This window comes from Amblyomma maculatum, chromosome 4 (genome assembly GCF_055883805.1).
Source record: "Amblyomma maculatum isolate TAMU_Amacu chromosome 4, ASM5588380v1, whole genome shotgun sequence".
NCBI lineage: Eukaryota > Metazoa > Arthropoda > Arachnida > Ixodida > Ixodidae > Amblyomma > Amblyomma maculatum.
Window position 1 is genome coordinate 118,533,267 of NC_139347.1, and position 16,909 is coordinate 118,550,175.

The 16,909-nt window shown below is 46.1% G+C and overlaps 1 protein-coding gene across 4 annotated transcripts in view; it reads left to right on the forward strand.

Moving 5' to 3' along the window:
• LOC146192227 (uncharacterized) overlaps positions 1-16,909 on the forward strand; it is a 78,290-nt gene that overhangs the window by 55,511 nt on the left and 5,870 nt on the right. For 2 of the 4 annotated variants that reach the window (XM_084602391.1, XM_084602392.1), the window contains exon 9: positions 94-4,311. The exons of the other annotated variants lie outside the window; for them this stretch is intronic. In XM_084602391.1, coding sequence (XP_084458517.1) covers positions 94-2,255 — 2,162 coding nt within the window. In that variant the 3' untranslated portion in view covers positions 2,256-4,311. Of the gene's footprint in view, positions 1-93; positions 4,312-16,909 lie in introns of those variants that run through there. 4 annotated transcript variants of the gene reach the window in all.

Consider the following 16,909-nt stretch of genomic DNA (forward strand, 5'->3'; position numbering starts at 1 on the left):
TTAGTACTACTTTGTCAGGTCGGTCGTTGTTGAGGCTAAAGCCGTTTTCCTGCGGTCTTTGTTTACTCTCTCCTTGTGTCGACTGTCCCCTAGATCCGAAGAAGGATGCTGCTCACTCCGGGGGCCAGCTGTTGATCAGGTTGTCGGCATCGGACATTTGTCGAGTCATGGCTCACCTTCCACCATTCAACGGGGCAGTTATATTTGTGGCCCTGACGAGAAAGGCTTTCAACTCTCTCATTCGGCTCCTCGCAATCTCGGAGGTGGAGGCCCCATCCCAGTACAGCACAGCCGGCTGTATTGACGACGAAGATGATGGTGATCCCTCGGATCGAATCTTGTCCTTCTTCACCTTCTCCCGATTTGGGGGCCTGCAGAAGTTGTTTTTGAGGAGGGCCCTGCCACCGGGTGCCTTCTGCGAGATCGGCGTCGCGGCGGCCAGGAGGATCGCCTTTGCCAAGGGGATATCTCCTCGACTGTGCACCCAGGAGAACATTAACGCCAGGGCAGAGCATTGTAGAGAGCGCAACAGCAGTGGTACCATTGTGCAAGAAACGGTCGCCGTTAGTCTCAAACAATCCGACAGCCATTTTTCACGCGGACCTCTAGCCTACGTCAATCCTTCGATGGATGCGTTGAAGTGTGGGAGAGACGATTCCAGAAACCTTAGAAAAAATGGTGCAGAGACCATGTCAGTCAGACCGGTTGGTACAACTCGGAACTCGGAAAAGCTTTGTGCAAAGAGGGTTGCAGCAGTGAAAACTTATGACAATGGGACTGTGCTGCAAACTGCAGAGTCTTTGGTGGCTGTCCACACGGAGGAACTGCATTTCCCGATCCCTGCTGGAGGGACAATGCTGAAGGCATCTTCGGAAGACCTCGGATGCTCACCAGTGTCGCCGTTACTAATAGGACACGGGACAAAGTTTCTAACAGCCCAAGGCACTGTGCGCTTTGGGTACACAGGCCTAACGGACAAAGACTCTCATTTAGCTGCTGAAGGGCAGACTGAGAGTAATAATTCCGTGTTGACATCATCCGACGAAAGGGAGAGTATGGAGTTCAATGCAGTGTGTGCATCGCAAGTTGTGAAAAAGAGCTCTCGCAGACACTTGCAAGAGGTCGAGTTGAGCTCCGAGAAAGTAAGCGTCTGTAATTCAGAAGTTTCCGTGTATGCACCAGCGGTCAGCACCGGAGTGATTGATTTGTCTCCGCGACGTTGGCCCCGAGGTCACGGGAATAGTACACAGCATGCGCCCTTTGAACTGCATGCAGCGCAGCCGCACAGAGTTCGCCTGCCATTTCATGCCGGCTGCATCGGTGTTACTGAGTCGGCACAGCAAGCGCACATCAATGGCGATCCTGTAGCACAACCATGTCAGATGCGCAATGGTGATGCATCACAGAACCTTCCGTTGGTGACTGCAAAGGAACGTTCCTTAAGCGACAGTCCAAACGCTTGCGAGCATCAGCGTGTCCTGGAACACACGGCCTCTCTCACTGGTGCAGAACGGCCGGAGAATTGTGCTTTTGAAGGGGGTCCTCTGCAAGTGCAAAACACAATTCATGTTGGGCAGCTGACATGTGGGTTGCCTGTTATCGTCCACGGAGGGTCGTTATTGCCAGTGTCATTACCAGTAACGCTTTCCACTTGGAATTTAGGGCCATGGCATAGTGTGCAAAGGAATTCGCAGCCAGTACTGCAGCAGACGTGCATACCTCCGGGGAAGTATGTCATTGTTGGTACTATCCACCCACAGAGAGGCCAGAACTTTGCAGAGCCGGTGCACGTTCCAAAGAGCAGCGTACCGTCACTGTGGTTGCGTGTTTTTCCTTCGCAAGCAGTGACTGAGAATCGGCAAGAATGCCTCGTGAAAAGTGCCTCTCGCTATAGGCCTCTACTTCCAGCAGTAGAGCGGCCGCCAGTTTCCAGGCCGACTATCAAGAGCCATCAACAAGATTCCTATCAAGCTGTGTCCTCTATAAGTGTGCCTGGCCACTGCGGGATGGCAGGCAGCCTTATGCGCCCTAGTGTTGCAGCCTCTGTGTCAATGTCAAAAAATTGGGAACCATCTCAAGGGGCCGAATCATTAGCGTTGTCAGCATCACCACATAAGAGAGGGTGCAGTGTCCAGCCCAGTGTGGCAACTGAATCTTGTGGCATGCCAAGGATCTGCACTCCTCTGCCCCAGCAAGAGTCTTCCCACTGCGAAACTGCAGCGGAGCAGTGTGTGTCACTGCTTCAACTGCCGTAATCTTCAGCAGTTGCACGCGGTGGGTGGCCAAGGGGGTGGCTTGAGGGTCAACACAGTGCATTTAATGGCTTTGCTAATGGAAGTGACGTTGAGGTACCCAGGCCGACTCTTGAGGTTGGCAACTGGTACACCCACCTCGGATACAGGTGTTCATTGACTTTGCTTCGACATGGCATTACCCATACTATGCCGACCATGTCGCAAGGGGTGCTTTGATTGGGAAGAGTATCCGGCAATGTCGTAGACTTGTCGCAGAATGCTTTGCGGTACACTTGGCAGTCTTGAACTTGTTTTGTTGCTTTCCTGTGCGCTTTCCTGCGTGCTGGGCACAGTGGAGGCCATTGGGCGTCTTGCATGGCGAGCAGTTTGTGTGCGGGATAGATTATCATCATTTGATGTCATATTGTGTCTACGAAGATTTGTATCATGTCATGATCTCATTTTCTATAGTTTCAAGTTTGTTTGTTTTTCTGACGGTACAATTCTCTTCATGGCTTGAAGTCATGGAGCTGTTTCATTGAAACTCAACTTCCTTAATTCCAACTGGTTAAGTGAAAAATTGGGCATCTGTTTATCGTTAGTTCATGGACATGATGGTACTCGATTTCTTGAACTTGCTAAGTTGTTTAGGCTCTCCTGCATCATTGCATTTGTCCTTTAGCTTAGTCTGTACTCTGGAGTGCTGTGCAGTTTCTTTGCCTGTCCCTTCAATTTTTGCAACCCAGAACGAGGAAGAAAGAGGAAGCAAAGCCAGTATGCTGTGGTAGCTTTTGTGTGGGATTTTGTTTGTATTCTGTATAAGCTGTCATGTTTCTAGAAAATGTGCCCATCAATAGTGCTTTCTGCCCAAGCAAAATTGTGAGGGCGGTAGGATTCATTGCTTTTCTTGTGAAAGTTGTAAGAATTTTGTGAACTAAATTTTTAGTGAGCATACTTTACTTTAGATTTATTGTAAGGAAACGTATCTGTGTGTACGGTTCACTACTGATCTATATATGTGCATCATGCATCGACATGTTTATATGTTAGAGTCCACCTTGAAACCAAACATTACTGAGCATTATGCTGCCTCTTGTATACTGTCTGACTGCATGGTTGCTGGACTTGGCATCTGTGTCTGGAGAAGTGCAATTGGTTCTGTGGCAAGCCTTGATTTTGGGGCTTGCCACTTAGTGCCTGATTCGGCGGGAGTCTTACTGCGACGTTTGCTGACATATCCATGTAATTTTATTGTACTTTGGTCGAGCCAACTCGAGCATTTCAGTCTGGTATCCAAGAAACAAAGTATCCAGCTGTTCACATGTGTTTAGGCTGAAGGCTATGCAGACAATATATGCCACTCTGCGGCACTTGTGTGTGGTCAGTGGTCTGCACTTGTTCTTGCCTTTGAGTCTTCTGTGGTTGGCGGAGGTCTGTGGGAGTTTTGGTTGCCTTTATAGCACAGTTATAGCACAGTTGTGTGGTAAGCTGTGGTGGAAATATTTTTGCCTAGTCACTGTGTAACGAGTCTTGCGAACCTTGTACAAATGTGGGAATGGGAAAAAAATCTTTGGGTATTGTCGAGACAATCCATTTCAAGGTGGCCTGTGCTAGGAGGAGAAAGGGAATGTCTTCAGCTCATTTCATCTTTATTCAGTAGTCATTTTCACTGTGCTGTCTTGAGAGTGTTGCTCGAAAACAGATAGTAATATTGGTCAAGTTTTTAAAAAAAGTATTTTTTTGTTGCTTAGATAAAGTTTGACGAGTGCAGAATTTTAGGCTTGTCTGCGCAAGTTCAGAGCTGCCATGAACAATGTCCGCATTTATGCTCACTTGTAGTATAACCAAGCGGCGTTAAGCTAGGCCTTAAATGTGCACCATTCTGTCTACTCATTGTCCATTGCGTGTTTGTAGCCTTGTTGCTGTGTCGTATTTGTATTTCTTAATGAATGTGTGTGCAGAGCGAGTATAATTTTGCTGCTGTTCTGATCTATACGACTGCGTCAGCAAATTGGTGTATCGATGGGGACAACTGCCTTAAAGCCATTTTGAGGAAATAAATCTCACTTCAAATCTTGTCTCAGAGCCGTTGTCTTCAACCTTAAGCGTACATTTAAACATCTGTCCTTCCTGCACCGCTGTCTGCGTACTGTTCTGTTTTTGTAATACTACCAGTGGGAAAGCAGTATGTACTGTACCCTCCAGGCATTGTCTGTTGTACTGTTGACAGGCATTGTCACTGAGTAGCTCTACTCCAAAGGAAAGGGCGGGGGGCACTTACTCGGCAACGCACATGCGAAGAGCGTGCCCAGTGAGACTCTCCTAAGCTTAAGAAGTGCTTGAGATTGAGCTAGTTCGAACATCTTCTCACAAATGCTGCGCTGCTTAGTTGTACACGGACAAAGGAACTCTACAAACGCTGAGGTTAAGCGCAATAACCTCAGCGTTTGTCCAGTTCCTTTGTCCGTATACAACTAAGCAGCGCAACTCCTAAGCTTCCCTAGGACGTAGTGGGAGGGGTAAAGGGTATCCAGGAATGAGTAATGGGAGTGGGAGAAAAAGGGCAGAGCATAGGATTTGACCAGTGACTCGAGTCGAGCTTTTTTTCAGCCTTCCATATATGGCAAGCACTTGCCTTAGTTTTATGTGTTGCCCTCGGGCATTAAGCAAATTTCTACACGTTTGCCGGTTTACGACCGTCTGAGACAAGTTACTGACTGCTAAACCGTTTTTGGGGTTCTCCTTCCCCCAGGCCAAATTCCTGCAGCACGACCATGTTAGGGGTACCAGAGAGGTGGCGCCGTCATGAGGTAGTTTACGGCTCTACTCCAAGATAGTAGGATAAGTGTGCAGGTTCACTACGACACAAAAGATGGACTGCTTTCACGGGTTTCGTTCCAACATAGCATGCAAGGCGTCTACTCGGCAGGTGATCCAACCTTGTCCTTAAACATTCACCATCGCATCAGATCGCAAATGTTCTAGCAGCACGCACGGAAAAAGAAAAACAGGCAAATAGAAAACATGTTCTTCCGCGATCACATTCTCGCTGACTTTTACCAAAACGACCGCCCATGGTTGTCGGCATTTGCACATCGGTTGGGGAGGATCACGAGACAAGGGTGACATAAAATTACGTCACTGCTACAACCTGGTTTCCCTTGCCCTCTCAGCAAGCTTTTTTAAATATATATCTGTCTTTCTGACGACCCGGTGGCGTATTTGCCTACCCTGGCCAATACAAGCAATCCTCGTACCCAGTCTTCAAGCGTTGTCAAATAACTTCCGGACCTGGTGGCGTGAATGGGGGAGTGTACGCATCCTTGCCCTCTCTGCACGCTTTATCTTTAGAGCTTTTCTTCCATGTCTTTCTGATACCGGGTGAGGTGAAGGGGGGTGTGGTCGCCTGGCATACAGGAGGAAGCGTACGCAACGGCTGCACACTCATTGTAAAAATGTATTTTCTTCGCTCCCCCTCCCCCTTTTTAACACACGTGCTTACCAGGAAAGCGGTTTTGGAGGTGCTGTGTGTGCGCTGAAAAGCTAACTCCCCATTGTTGTTGATTGCACATCCTTATTTCATCAATTAGAGTGAAATTAGCCAGCTGCTCTCGCTTGTTCCCGCTTATAGGGAACCCAAGCTGGAGTTTGCTCCACGATGCCAGCGCTTGGTCTCTGGCGGAGCGGAGAGGAACTAAAAAACCTACACGCAGCTGTATCCGTGCAGCGCACAGCTGTCTGTGGAGTCTGCGCGCCTGCTCACACGGTAGCGCGTGCCATGAGCAGCCGCGCGGGCACGCGGAGCAGGAGAATGAGGAGGAGGGGAAACGGAGAGTGCAGACGCGCGCAAAGCTTTGCCAGTAGGGTTTCTTATTTTTGCTGTTTTCGGTTCCCTGGCTGACAAGGAGGCTGGCTGGAAACGTGTTTTTTATCAGTGCTTTCAAAAGCGAGAAGTTAGGATTAATTGATCACCACGAGCATTGTTTTCAAAGAGCGCTTGTTGGCAGGCTCAGACAAAAAAAAAAAAAACATGAACGCGAATTTGCTACTCGAAGGTTAGAGGCAATTGACAGGTATTTTGAAGGACTTGAGGCGGCACCTCTTGTTTTGTTAAGCTGTGGGAGAGTAAAGAAGTTCGCACCGCTGAAAATAGCTTACAAATTAGATTTTTTTGAAACCGCATCGTAATTTAACCATATCGCACCTTTCTTGGAAATCGACTGCAACGAGAACTATGCAAAGAGAAAAACAACCGCGCGCAAGAAGACAAGCACTCAGATGCTGCACAGAGCACACGACGCGGCTGAGTATGCAAGCCCAGCGCTTTTATCGCAATAGCAATACTGCACCTGGTTTTGGCCCGTACGTCGCGTCTTCCTGGGAAGGACCACATTTGACCTTGAACAGCCGCGAAGAAGACGGAAGAAGAAGAATGCTCAATCACCGGCAGCTAATGCTTTCGCTTCATATTTGGTTCAGCAGCATTGAACCCTTCTCATTTATATGCGGGCTGGTATCTTACGCTCTCGTGTCATACCCTTAAAGGATGAGCTTAAAGGAACACTGTAGCGGTTTTCAAATGTGCCAATACTCAGGGTGTCTAGCAACTGGAAAAACCGGTAAGTGTCAGGGAAATTTCATGCATTGGGAAAAATCAGGGAAACGTCTGGAAAACCATAAAAAATTTCGCCAAGTGGTGCACAGCAAGTACATTCATGCATTTTTTTCTTAGTGCGTGGCCGCGCCGCAAGGCGACGCCCGATATATTACTTAGACGCCAGCGCATGGCTGAGCTCCCACAACATAATAACCCAGTTCGCATATGAGTTGGGCGCTCAATAAAATATGCGGAAGCACTGCGTGAGAGCAGTAAGCTACAAAAAGCCTGAATAATCGTGCCGGCAGCTGCCAGCGAGAAAGCGATTGGCGAGCTGAGCTACAGCTGAGGTCCGTTGTGACACTCCAGCGGTTGACCGCTCACATCTTCACGATCTCGCCGCAGGTCCCGCGCTTCGTGTGCACAATAAAATTGCATAATACTCATGTCGATAACCATGAACTCGATCGGTACTGGCATCGCATTCCACGCTAATGCCGAGGTGAAACGCACGTTGGGTCGTGGACTTTCCTGACAGAACGACTCTGCGCCGACTACTCGCCAGCTCTGGGAATTTCGACCACAATTCCTCTTTCCGGGGGGCATTTCGTGGCTGCCGTGATGTTTTGAAAGCAGATTTTATCACATTTCTTGACCGAATTCAGCGTTAATAATTTGAGTGCAGGTGCTCAAAAGGATAAACTTTCTGAAATTGAGTTCTACTCAGAATTGATTTTTGACCATTTTCGACCGTTATAAGACTTGTGTCTCCTCTTAATGAATTCTATTTCTGTTATCTTTAAGAATTTTCGCTAAGAGCGCACTAAAAGGAGCGCATTCTCCCTCGAGACCGGGCGTGACCTAGGGTACCTCCCATCGAGACACCCTATATAGCATACATCAGCCGTACACTAGCATAGCCTTACTTGCTTTTGCGCCGTAAAACCCAATACGTACACCAGAATTTTGACCAATCAAAACCACCATTTTTTAATACACTGGGCCTATAGGATACTTTGCCACTGGTAGTATCAGAGCTCTGCTGAGACTGGCATCAGTGCGCTTTTCAATTTCAGTAAACTTGCGACGTTTTTACCCACCATTAACACTAATAACAGCTGTTCACTATTGTAAACTGGAGAATATGATTAATAGATAGCTTTTTGTCGGGAATTATTCGTTTATGCTCATTATCATCAACAGCTATATTTTGTAGCCTCTTCATTCGTCAGGGATTTGATCTGAAATAATCTGGGAAAACCTGGAAAAGTCAGGGATTTTGAAAATAATGGTTGCCAGACACCCTGTAATTGACGTATATCTGTTTTTTGAGGCCGACTCGGGTCCGCGATGGCTGCTGAAGCACCGCCAGTTACGAACGGAGGTGCGAGTACAAGCGGTACGAGGTAACTAAAAAAAATGGCCGACAACCATCGCATTACTGTTTCCACACAAGTTTTGCGAAAAAGCACGCTGTCATTTTTTTATTCTAGTACTTTTTTTTGGCCCCCTTTGTTGGAGTGCAACAGCGGCCAGAACCTGGCCGAAGGAGCAGACAACAGGCAGGCGACGCGGCTGCGCAGCGCGAAGGTTTTGCCGGGGTCTCCATGGAGGGCGCTGATGCACAGAGTGACACAGCGCCCCATGGCCCAGGTTTTCTCCCCTGTCCTTGCGCGTGCGGCTCAGCATGTACACATTGAATAACACGAACTTGTTCATACTACGCAAGTTAAAACGGTGCAAAGACTTGCTTAGCAGGTGCCTTTACTGGGCAAAAGTTTATTGCACTTGCTTGAGATGGGAAGCTTGGTGGTGAAAAAAAAAAAGAAAAAAAGATACGGGAGCGGTGAATGGCGTTGATTAGCACTATGCTTCCTATCTTCTATTCACATTTCCTTTTAGGCTTTCCTCCATTTTATTTTTCATTAATGTTTCTTCGCTCAAATTTGCTGAAAAACCGCTGAGGAAGTTGACTTGCTTTTCGCTGAGTCAGTGTTAGTTATTTTCATTTTTACGTTCTTTTCGTGGCAGCCACTGCATGGCCTGCCCCTCCTCTCCACGAAATATGGGCCTGGGCTCCAGATTTTTCACCCTAACACGCAGAATGAAACTTAAACAAATATTTTCTCATTGCCCATTTTCTTTTCGCTGGTCCGCTTTGAATTTCATTGGAGTCCACGTTGAAATGTGCTAGGTTAATTGTTACTTCATCATTCTATGCGCCAACCATACTTCTTTCCGATTTTACTGATTAGAAATAATTTTGGCATATGTAATGCCCAAAAGTAATTTTCAACTTTAGCAGAGAAAAACTAAGTCTTTTTGTGAAAACTGATAGTTCCCTTTCGCCTTTAGGTGTGCCGCCTCCTCGAGCTGCGCTCGAGGAGGCGGCACACCTACGTGCTTACTTACATTTTGTTTTTCCTCTTTTCGTTTACAATGACAGGTTGTCAAAGCGAGTTTCTGAAATGAAGCGGCAGCAAATTATTTTTGCGGAAGAAGAGTGTGATACCCTCGAGTCTCGAGGCTTTCCATCTGCAGCAGTTAAGAAAGGAGGGGAAAAAGTAAAGGAAAACCAAAAGAGCATGTAGAAGAACCATAGCCCACAGCGCCGAAGCGCCCGTCGCTAGTGACGAAAAAAAAAAATTTGTCAAAGAAAAGCGTGCAGAGGGCAAGGATGCGCTTACCCAGGCAGCACTGAACGTTAGAATAATGTTATAAAATTGTTATCCAAGTTGCTTGAAGGTTCCCCAACATTTTGGCACATAAAAGCAATGTTAGTAGAATATTCAGTAGAGACATTATACTAATGTGGACTTGTAAATGTTATTATAATGTTGTGTTTTATTTGCATCATAACATTGTTTTAATGTTACAAGCAAATGTTTCAATATTTGGTTCTGAATGTTAAAGTAATATTTCAATCATAACTATAAAGCAGCATAGCATATATATTTCATACACTAAGTCCCAGCACTTTTGCCCTTTTTCTTCCGCTAACCATGTTTCTTCAATAACTCTTTGCAACTAGAGCTTTGAGAGGACGCCCGCCGTAGAATGAAAGCGCAGTCCTAATAGTTTGTTAGGAATGTTTGCTTATTATCCATTCGCCACTACCACTCATGAAACACCCGTCGGCGATGGATGTAAAAGCTTGACTCAATATTTGTTCAGAGGTGAGTCTAGGAGTTGTCCTGGAGTTGTACTGTATTTTGGTCTTTGCAAAATGTGTAAGCTGTGTACCATCACGAGCGGTGGCCCTACTGGCTTGTGCAAGGTTGATCTACATTTTCGCGAATGTTACATTTATGTTGCATAGATGTTAGATTCATATTGTTTTAATGTTTATTGAAACATTGAACAACCTAACCTTTATATATAAAGGTGGTTATAATGTTGAATTCCAGTTAGATCCAACTGGAATTCAACTGGGATCCAAATGGTATCAACCGGGAATTGTTCCTTAAAGCATTTAGACCAGTTACAATTTTCGCTTGGGTATGTAACATTGCTAAAACATTAGAAAAAAAGGACATGAACAACATCAAAATAATCCATATTTGGGAACACAGCGTGGAACAGGACGCAACACAAGAGAACGAAGGTAGACAGTCACTCGCTGAAGAGGAACTAGTTGGTATGTCGAAAAATAAAAGGATGGTGCCATCGGATAGAGCAACAAGGAAAGATGTGAAAGTGACAATATGGTTGACTTGGGTTGATTAGGTAATTAGATGGTTGGTTGGTTCACAGGAAGGGAAAGGCACTGTATCTGTCACACTTGTTTCTGTGGAAGACGAATGGTTTACGGGAAAGGAAAGGCCCAGTGTCTATCACTTGCGGAGTCCCACTGGCACAACTCGGGGACAACGCAGCAACGCTTAGGCTTACGCATTTCTCCAGTGCAGATTCTGCAATGATCTCGGAATTTTTGCTTCTTAGTATTCGGAATTTAGAGGATGAAGGTCTCCAAACTTCATAGGATAATGCTGCACTTTCTTTGAATTTCTTTCTCATAGAAATAATGAATACAGTTTACTACAGAGGTAGGTTCATAATACGATGGCGTGTTGCTGCTTTGTAATTAGAAATCATGTTACTCGGGCATAAATTTTATATAATGGTTATTTTTTTTTACTACAAGTTGATGATAAACAACGCCAAAATTATTACAAGGGACTGATTCACTAACAAAGCTGACGAAGTCAGTGTTCATTACAACCAACAGCCATTAGTTTTCATAGATATCATGCGCCTCATAACTAAAGATTGGAAGATAAAAAAAAGGGAAGCAGATAGGAAGTCGAGTTGTACGCGACTTATCTGCTTTCCTTTTTTTTTTTTATTGAGTGTTGCTGTTTGTATTTGATATCGTGTGCGTCATTGTTTTTTTTTTCCACCCTATCTTGTATTTATGCATTCAATAATTTGCAACCTGTATAATTTGTTTTGTTTGCTGTTATTATTTTATTGTGTGAATTCTGCATTGTAAACATCATTTGCCTTCATAACCTACAATGCCATGTACCCATGTTTCATCCCCTCCTTTTTTTTTTTGCCAAGTCCCACTCCCCTCTATAATGCCCACCGGGCCAAGAGGGTAACTGAAATAAATAAATAAATAAATAAATAAATAAATAAATAAATAAATAAATAAATAAATAAATAAATAAATAAATAAATAAATAAATAAATAAACAAATAAATAAATAAATAAATAAACCATAGGCATGATAAAACTAAGCCGCAATCAGTTTTTCACATTCGGTTTTAGCCTGGAAAGCTCAATATTTCTGCCATGCAAAGCGTAGCTACTTGACTGTATAGTACGAATTAAGGCTCAGTGAAAGTTGGCAATTAACAAAGGAAGTCATGGATCAACCTGTCAAGTGGGTTTATCAGCTGCTTAATTGTCGGCCACATACATGAAATCGGGAATGGGCATCGCCGAAAATATGTCCTGGCTACCGAAAAGTAACATAGCTGCCATAAAAAAAAAGCAGACCTCGTGATGCGGGAACCCTCTGGCTAAATGAAACATGGAAACCAGGACAACAGTTTTAATTTCTTCTACAAGCACAGCTTCAAGATTCACCATGTGCATCTTAATTACTGGTATATGAACAGCTCGCATTAAATAACGCGGAGATAGCCTTCGCGTGATTTCCAAAAATAGGTCAGCGCAATTTCCAAAAATAAAATCCGAAAAATGCAATCCCTATTTCACTCAGTCCACAAAGGTGGAGCAGAAAGCATTTGCTCCAAACCGGTTAGGTACCAAGTTTTTAACTCAAGGTTATGGAACTCCTTCCATCTTTTTTTCTGAGAAGACGTGCCGTCGGTTTTTATAAAATAACCCGCTTTCCCATGTGGCGAAAATAGAACAGGTCCGAGAAAAAGCGGCTTACGTTCAGGATGCCGTAGAATTCGCAAGCTACAGCACACGGGTTCCGCCGTGTTTCCATCGTGACCGCTGGCTGTAGTGGGAGGTCAAAACCTAGCAGCCGAAATTACACTGATCCATCACAGCTGGCGTCGCCAGATCGGGTTCAGCCCTCCTACTTAGGGACATAAAGATATGGTAAGGATTCAAAAAGTAAATTGATTAAAAGGCATCGGCTTGCGCCAATAACCCTACATAGGCTATGCTTCGTGGCATCCTGTATTACTTCGCTGATAATCAGCTAGAGCAGTAAACGAAATGATGTTTATATCAGTAAGCCGGAATATAATAATTATTGAACCGAACGTTTTTTTCTTTTTTTTTATTATCCAGCGGAGGCAACCAGAAAACCTTTACTAGGGGACTACGTTTGGTCACAGAGGAAGTGTAAGTAGCAGATGAAGCCGATAATTCTTCAAGCAAGCAAACACATGAGTAAAATCTTGCTAATTCGACCCTCTTAATTTAGGATAATTCAAACTAGGAGCGCAGTCCTGACCGCTGCTCATGCAAGTCTATGTCGTTGGACGCTCGTTTTAATTCGGACATGGCCGTGCTCGCGTTAATTCGGACGAGGTATCGCGTCGAGATACTCCTCGCGCATCCACCAATCTCCCCGAATCTGAATCGCACAAAGCAGTCGTGTCCACACTTTATGCGCCCTATGGCAGGTACGGAGACTCGGAAGTTCCCAATTTCCGAAATAGAGCTCAGTCGCATAGTTTCGGTCTCGCTTTTCCGAACTCGCCATCCCGCGACTGCAGTCAGGGTCGCCGCGCCGTTCTGGACGCTGCCTGGCGCTTAATGTTTTTTTTTAAAGGCGAAAGCGTTAGACTTCGTTCTCCAGAAACTTCGGCCGCCGGTGCTTTGAGCGGAAAATCGCTGTCGTGTCTGTGGAAGGCGGCAGCTGACATATGCGGACTCTCGTTGGTCGTAGAGGTGTGCGAGGTGACGAGACCACGTGGCAAGGCCAATTGACGGGAACTTGCAACGTGTATTTCTCAGTTCAGACGGGACAGTGATGGAAACCACACATTCCAAGACCGTTGCGTTCTGGGTCAGGCATGCTATGCAAATTTGCGTACGGCTTGGTCAAAGTGGAGCTTTATATCTACGTCGGGTGGTCTTTCAAGGTGATGTGGTAGCTTACGACTGTAACAATGGGTATGTGGTGGATAATAGAGGCGCAAATTAATGGTTCGTGATTAAGAGAGTGGAGCAAAGTGCACGTACGCGAGCGAGCATCCGCAATGGGAGCCGCGGACTGAGGCCGTTAAAACTGTCGCGCCATACCAGCTTCTCCTTCCCTTTGGTTTTCATATTTATTTTGTGGTGGCGTCACGCTGTTCTAACACCTGCGCAAATATTCACCAAGTGCGCCCACACGCTGCTTCCATGCAGTTCGTTGAAGCTGCGTGCTGGGTATGTGCAGTTTAACCACATGTTTCACCACCTTGACTCTGCGGTGAAGCATCCACTACTGCGTCGTACGGTGTAAACGGCAGCCTTTAAGATTTCGGAGCAATTCTCATACGTGCCAAAAATAGTGCGCAAAGTAAAGTGCGTGATGAAACCGGGAAAAGCTGTCTTTCTCACCTGAGTTTCATCTCAAATGCACACAACCACCATGTAGGTGCTCACAGAATAAAATTACTGTTGTGCGAATGATTTTGGCGCTCCTTTCAGACATATTTGGTCATTCGGACTATTCGGAAGGCCGAATTAACGAGAGTTTTTGCTAACGCATTACAGTTCACCCGGAAACTGCATCAACGCTATGGCGACGCACAGGCTGCGAATTCTGTTAATGCTGTGCGAAATGTGTTAATCAGACCGAGTTCCTTGTATCTCTCTGCATCGTACCTGTGTGATCAAAGGGTGCTTCTCCACTGCTGTCTCTATGCGCAAAAGCAGAGGCTGCGAAACTGCTTTCCAGGCGCATCACGGTGGGGTCGATTCCGTTTGCCGTCCTTGTCACCTACTTCGGCGCATCAGCCAAACGAAACAATCTATATGCGAACGCCAACCGTGGCGTTGGCCGCTTAGTCGCCACCATTCCCCGTTCTCCAGCGCCGCCAAAAAGGAATCTATCGCTACGAGAGGAACTGCGCTTGGTCTTCGCACAATGCGGCGATTTTTGATCGAAATAATCAACAGCCTCTTTTTCGCACGCATAATATCGAACCGGCCCATTTTCGTCGCATTTTGTGAATCGCTTAGGATGTGCGTGTTCCCACGCTCAAGTATACAGACTTAAATTGGGGACAGACTGTTAACCCTTGCATGACAAGCGTCATACATGTAGGGCACTGCTCTTCTGCGTCTAAAAAGTTTACTGCACACAAGTGCGCGGCCGATAACATAAGTCATGGTGCTGTAACCGTTTATTATGCAAGCTTGGCTTTGTGTGCCTACACAGTGAGCTATAGCGACCATCATTCTTCGGAAATAATGAGGAGATTCGACCCCATCGACTGTATTGTGGTTCCACAAGAAAAGCGAACAAGATTTCCACATTGCCTCAAGGAAACTACCATGCTTGATGAGAAATGCGACAATGTCAGATTTTAAAATATGCAATAAGTAGGGCATCGTCACTAATGTTCTACCTTGTATGACGGCCCGCTGTGCGCGTGTCTTTTGTCTCCCTCGGGCAAAGGAATCGCCCATAAAATGGCGCCCAACGTGGGGAAATGCACAGGGATTGCCGGGAAGCGGCGCGCCTTTCAAACGTGGCTGGCGCGCTGCGCTGTTTTGTGCGTGGAGCAGGGCCCCACACTGTTGAACAAACTATATGCACCAATAGGAGGACGATTCTCAATCCTGAAGTAAACATTGTATATGAAAACGTTTTTCTTTTTTAGATTTCTCGAGTTTCGACTTGCTCGGGTTAAATCAAGTTTTAGATTTAATATAGCGGAGGGCTGCGAAAAATATATACGGACGGAGTAATGACTATTCGAATAGCGGGTGACATGCGCTTATATGTCAATTGTTGGGGAGAGCGACTCGCAGTGGGTGCATGGGGCCGTTCTCGAGATGCGTAATCGCAAGACTCTTGTAAGCCACCGCAATGGCAGCGAGGTTGGCTGTCCTAGGAATTTGCGACGCGCTATTCTCGGTGTTGGTGCACCCACCAGGAGCTCGCGAGTCTGCAGCCACGAACTGGTGGAGGACAAAACATGAGGCGATCATTGAGGGCTGTGGCATTGTGCCAGCTTGTCCAAGAGTGCGGCTTGTTCTCTCACCTTGGTGGCAATATCTGAAGCTTCAAGGCGCTATTTATTTGAACTGTCTCTGAAGAGGATATGCCTATCGGCGGTCATTTTATTATCAGTTCATTTGTATACGTTTGGTGTACATTCGTTTCCGCACGAGTTTGTTCCTTCCCTTTTTTTTTTTTTGTCAGTTGTTTCGTCGTTGAAATCAGGCCGCCGCAGTGGCTTCTGAGTTCGGCTGCTGATCTAAAGCTGCTTAATCCCGGCCGCGCCATTTTCATGGAGTAACAATGTAAAAGCGCCCGTCGGTTGTACGTGCGATATCAGTGCACGGTGTAGGACCATAGGTGTTTTAAAATTTGTAGCCCTCCGCTACGTCGTCTCTCGTATCCTGAGTAGATTTGGGACGTTGAAATACCGCGATCTGTAACCATCTCTGAAAGAGCGGGCCTAACTGTGGCAACGGCCCTGTGCCTTTTTCAGAGGTATCTCAAAGAACGGGATGCCACACATACCTTCGATTAGTATCCTATTTAGTGTTCATATGGTATAGAGCCCCGCCTGGGTGATGCAGTGGCTAAGGTACTCGATTATTGTGTCCATGGATGAGGGATCGAATCCCGGCTTCTGCTGACGTCCGTGCGCTGTTCGATGTCTGTGCACGTTGAGGAACGGCAGGTGTACCGAAATTTCCGGCAACCTCACTACGGCGTCTCTCATAGCCTAAGCCACTTTGGGACGTTGAATACTATGAACTAAACTTTTATAGGTTATAGTAGTTTATAATGTGCAGAAGTTTACAGCTGTCCAACCGAGACGATCACCCGCGCACGCTCAAGCAAGCAATTTTGTCTAGCAAAGAGGGCAGTGAATGGAAAGCGTACTTTCTCAGCCCTCGCCCCGATCTTGGAATTCATTCTGATTCCACGATTTTCCGTATGGCACGTTTTCATCAGTTGGTAGTAGTTGTGCCTTTAAGAACAATAATTGTAGGTAAAACAGTGTCTTGCAAGAACAATTTCAAAATCGTTGCCCTTTTGTGCATTTTGGACGTTATTAGCGTGCTCTCTTAACGGCATCATTCACACACTTCCCAGTTTGGCCAATGTGCACCTTTCCGCAACTCGGGAAGATTTGATATTTCGCACTGCCTGTGCATTCAATACTCGGCGTCCTATGCTTCCTGCCGCAATAGAGGCTTTACAAAAGTTAGCGCCATCTAGTCAAAGAAACAGAAACTGTGCGCGGCGGCCATGCTTTGTTCAGTCCGCCCGCGCCTCCCATCGAGTACGCTGTCAACATGCGCCATCGTAGAACCCGTGCTTTCAGGATCATTCATTTTGCAGAGCTTCGATATGTTGCGAGGTGCAGAGAACACGACGTTGATGTCGTAACGCTGGGCCACCTTTTTCAGGTC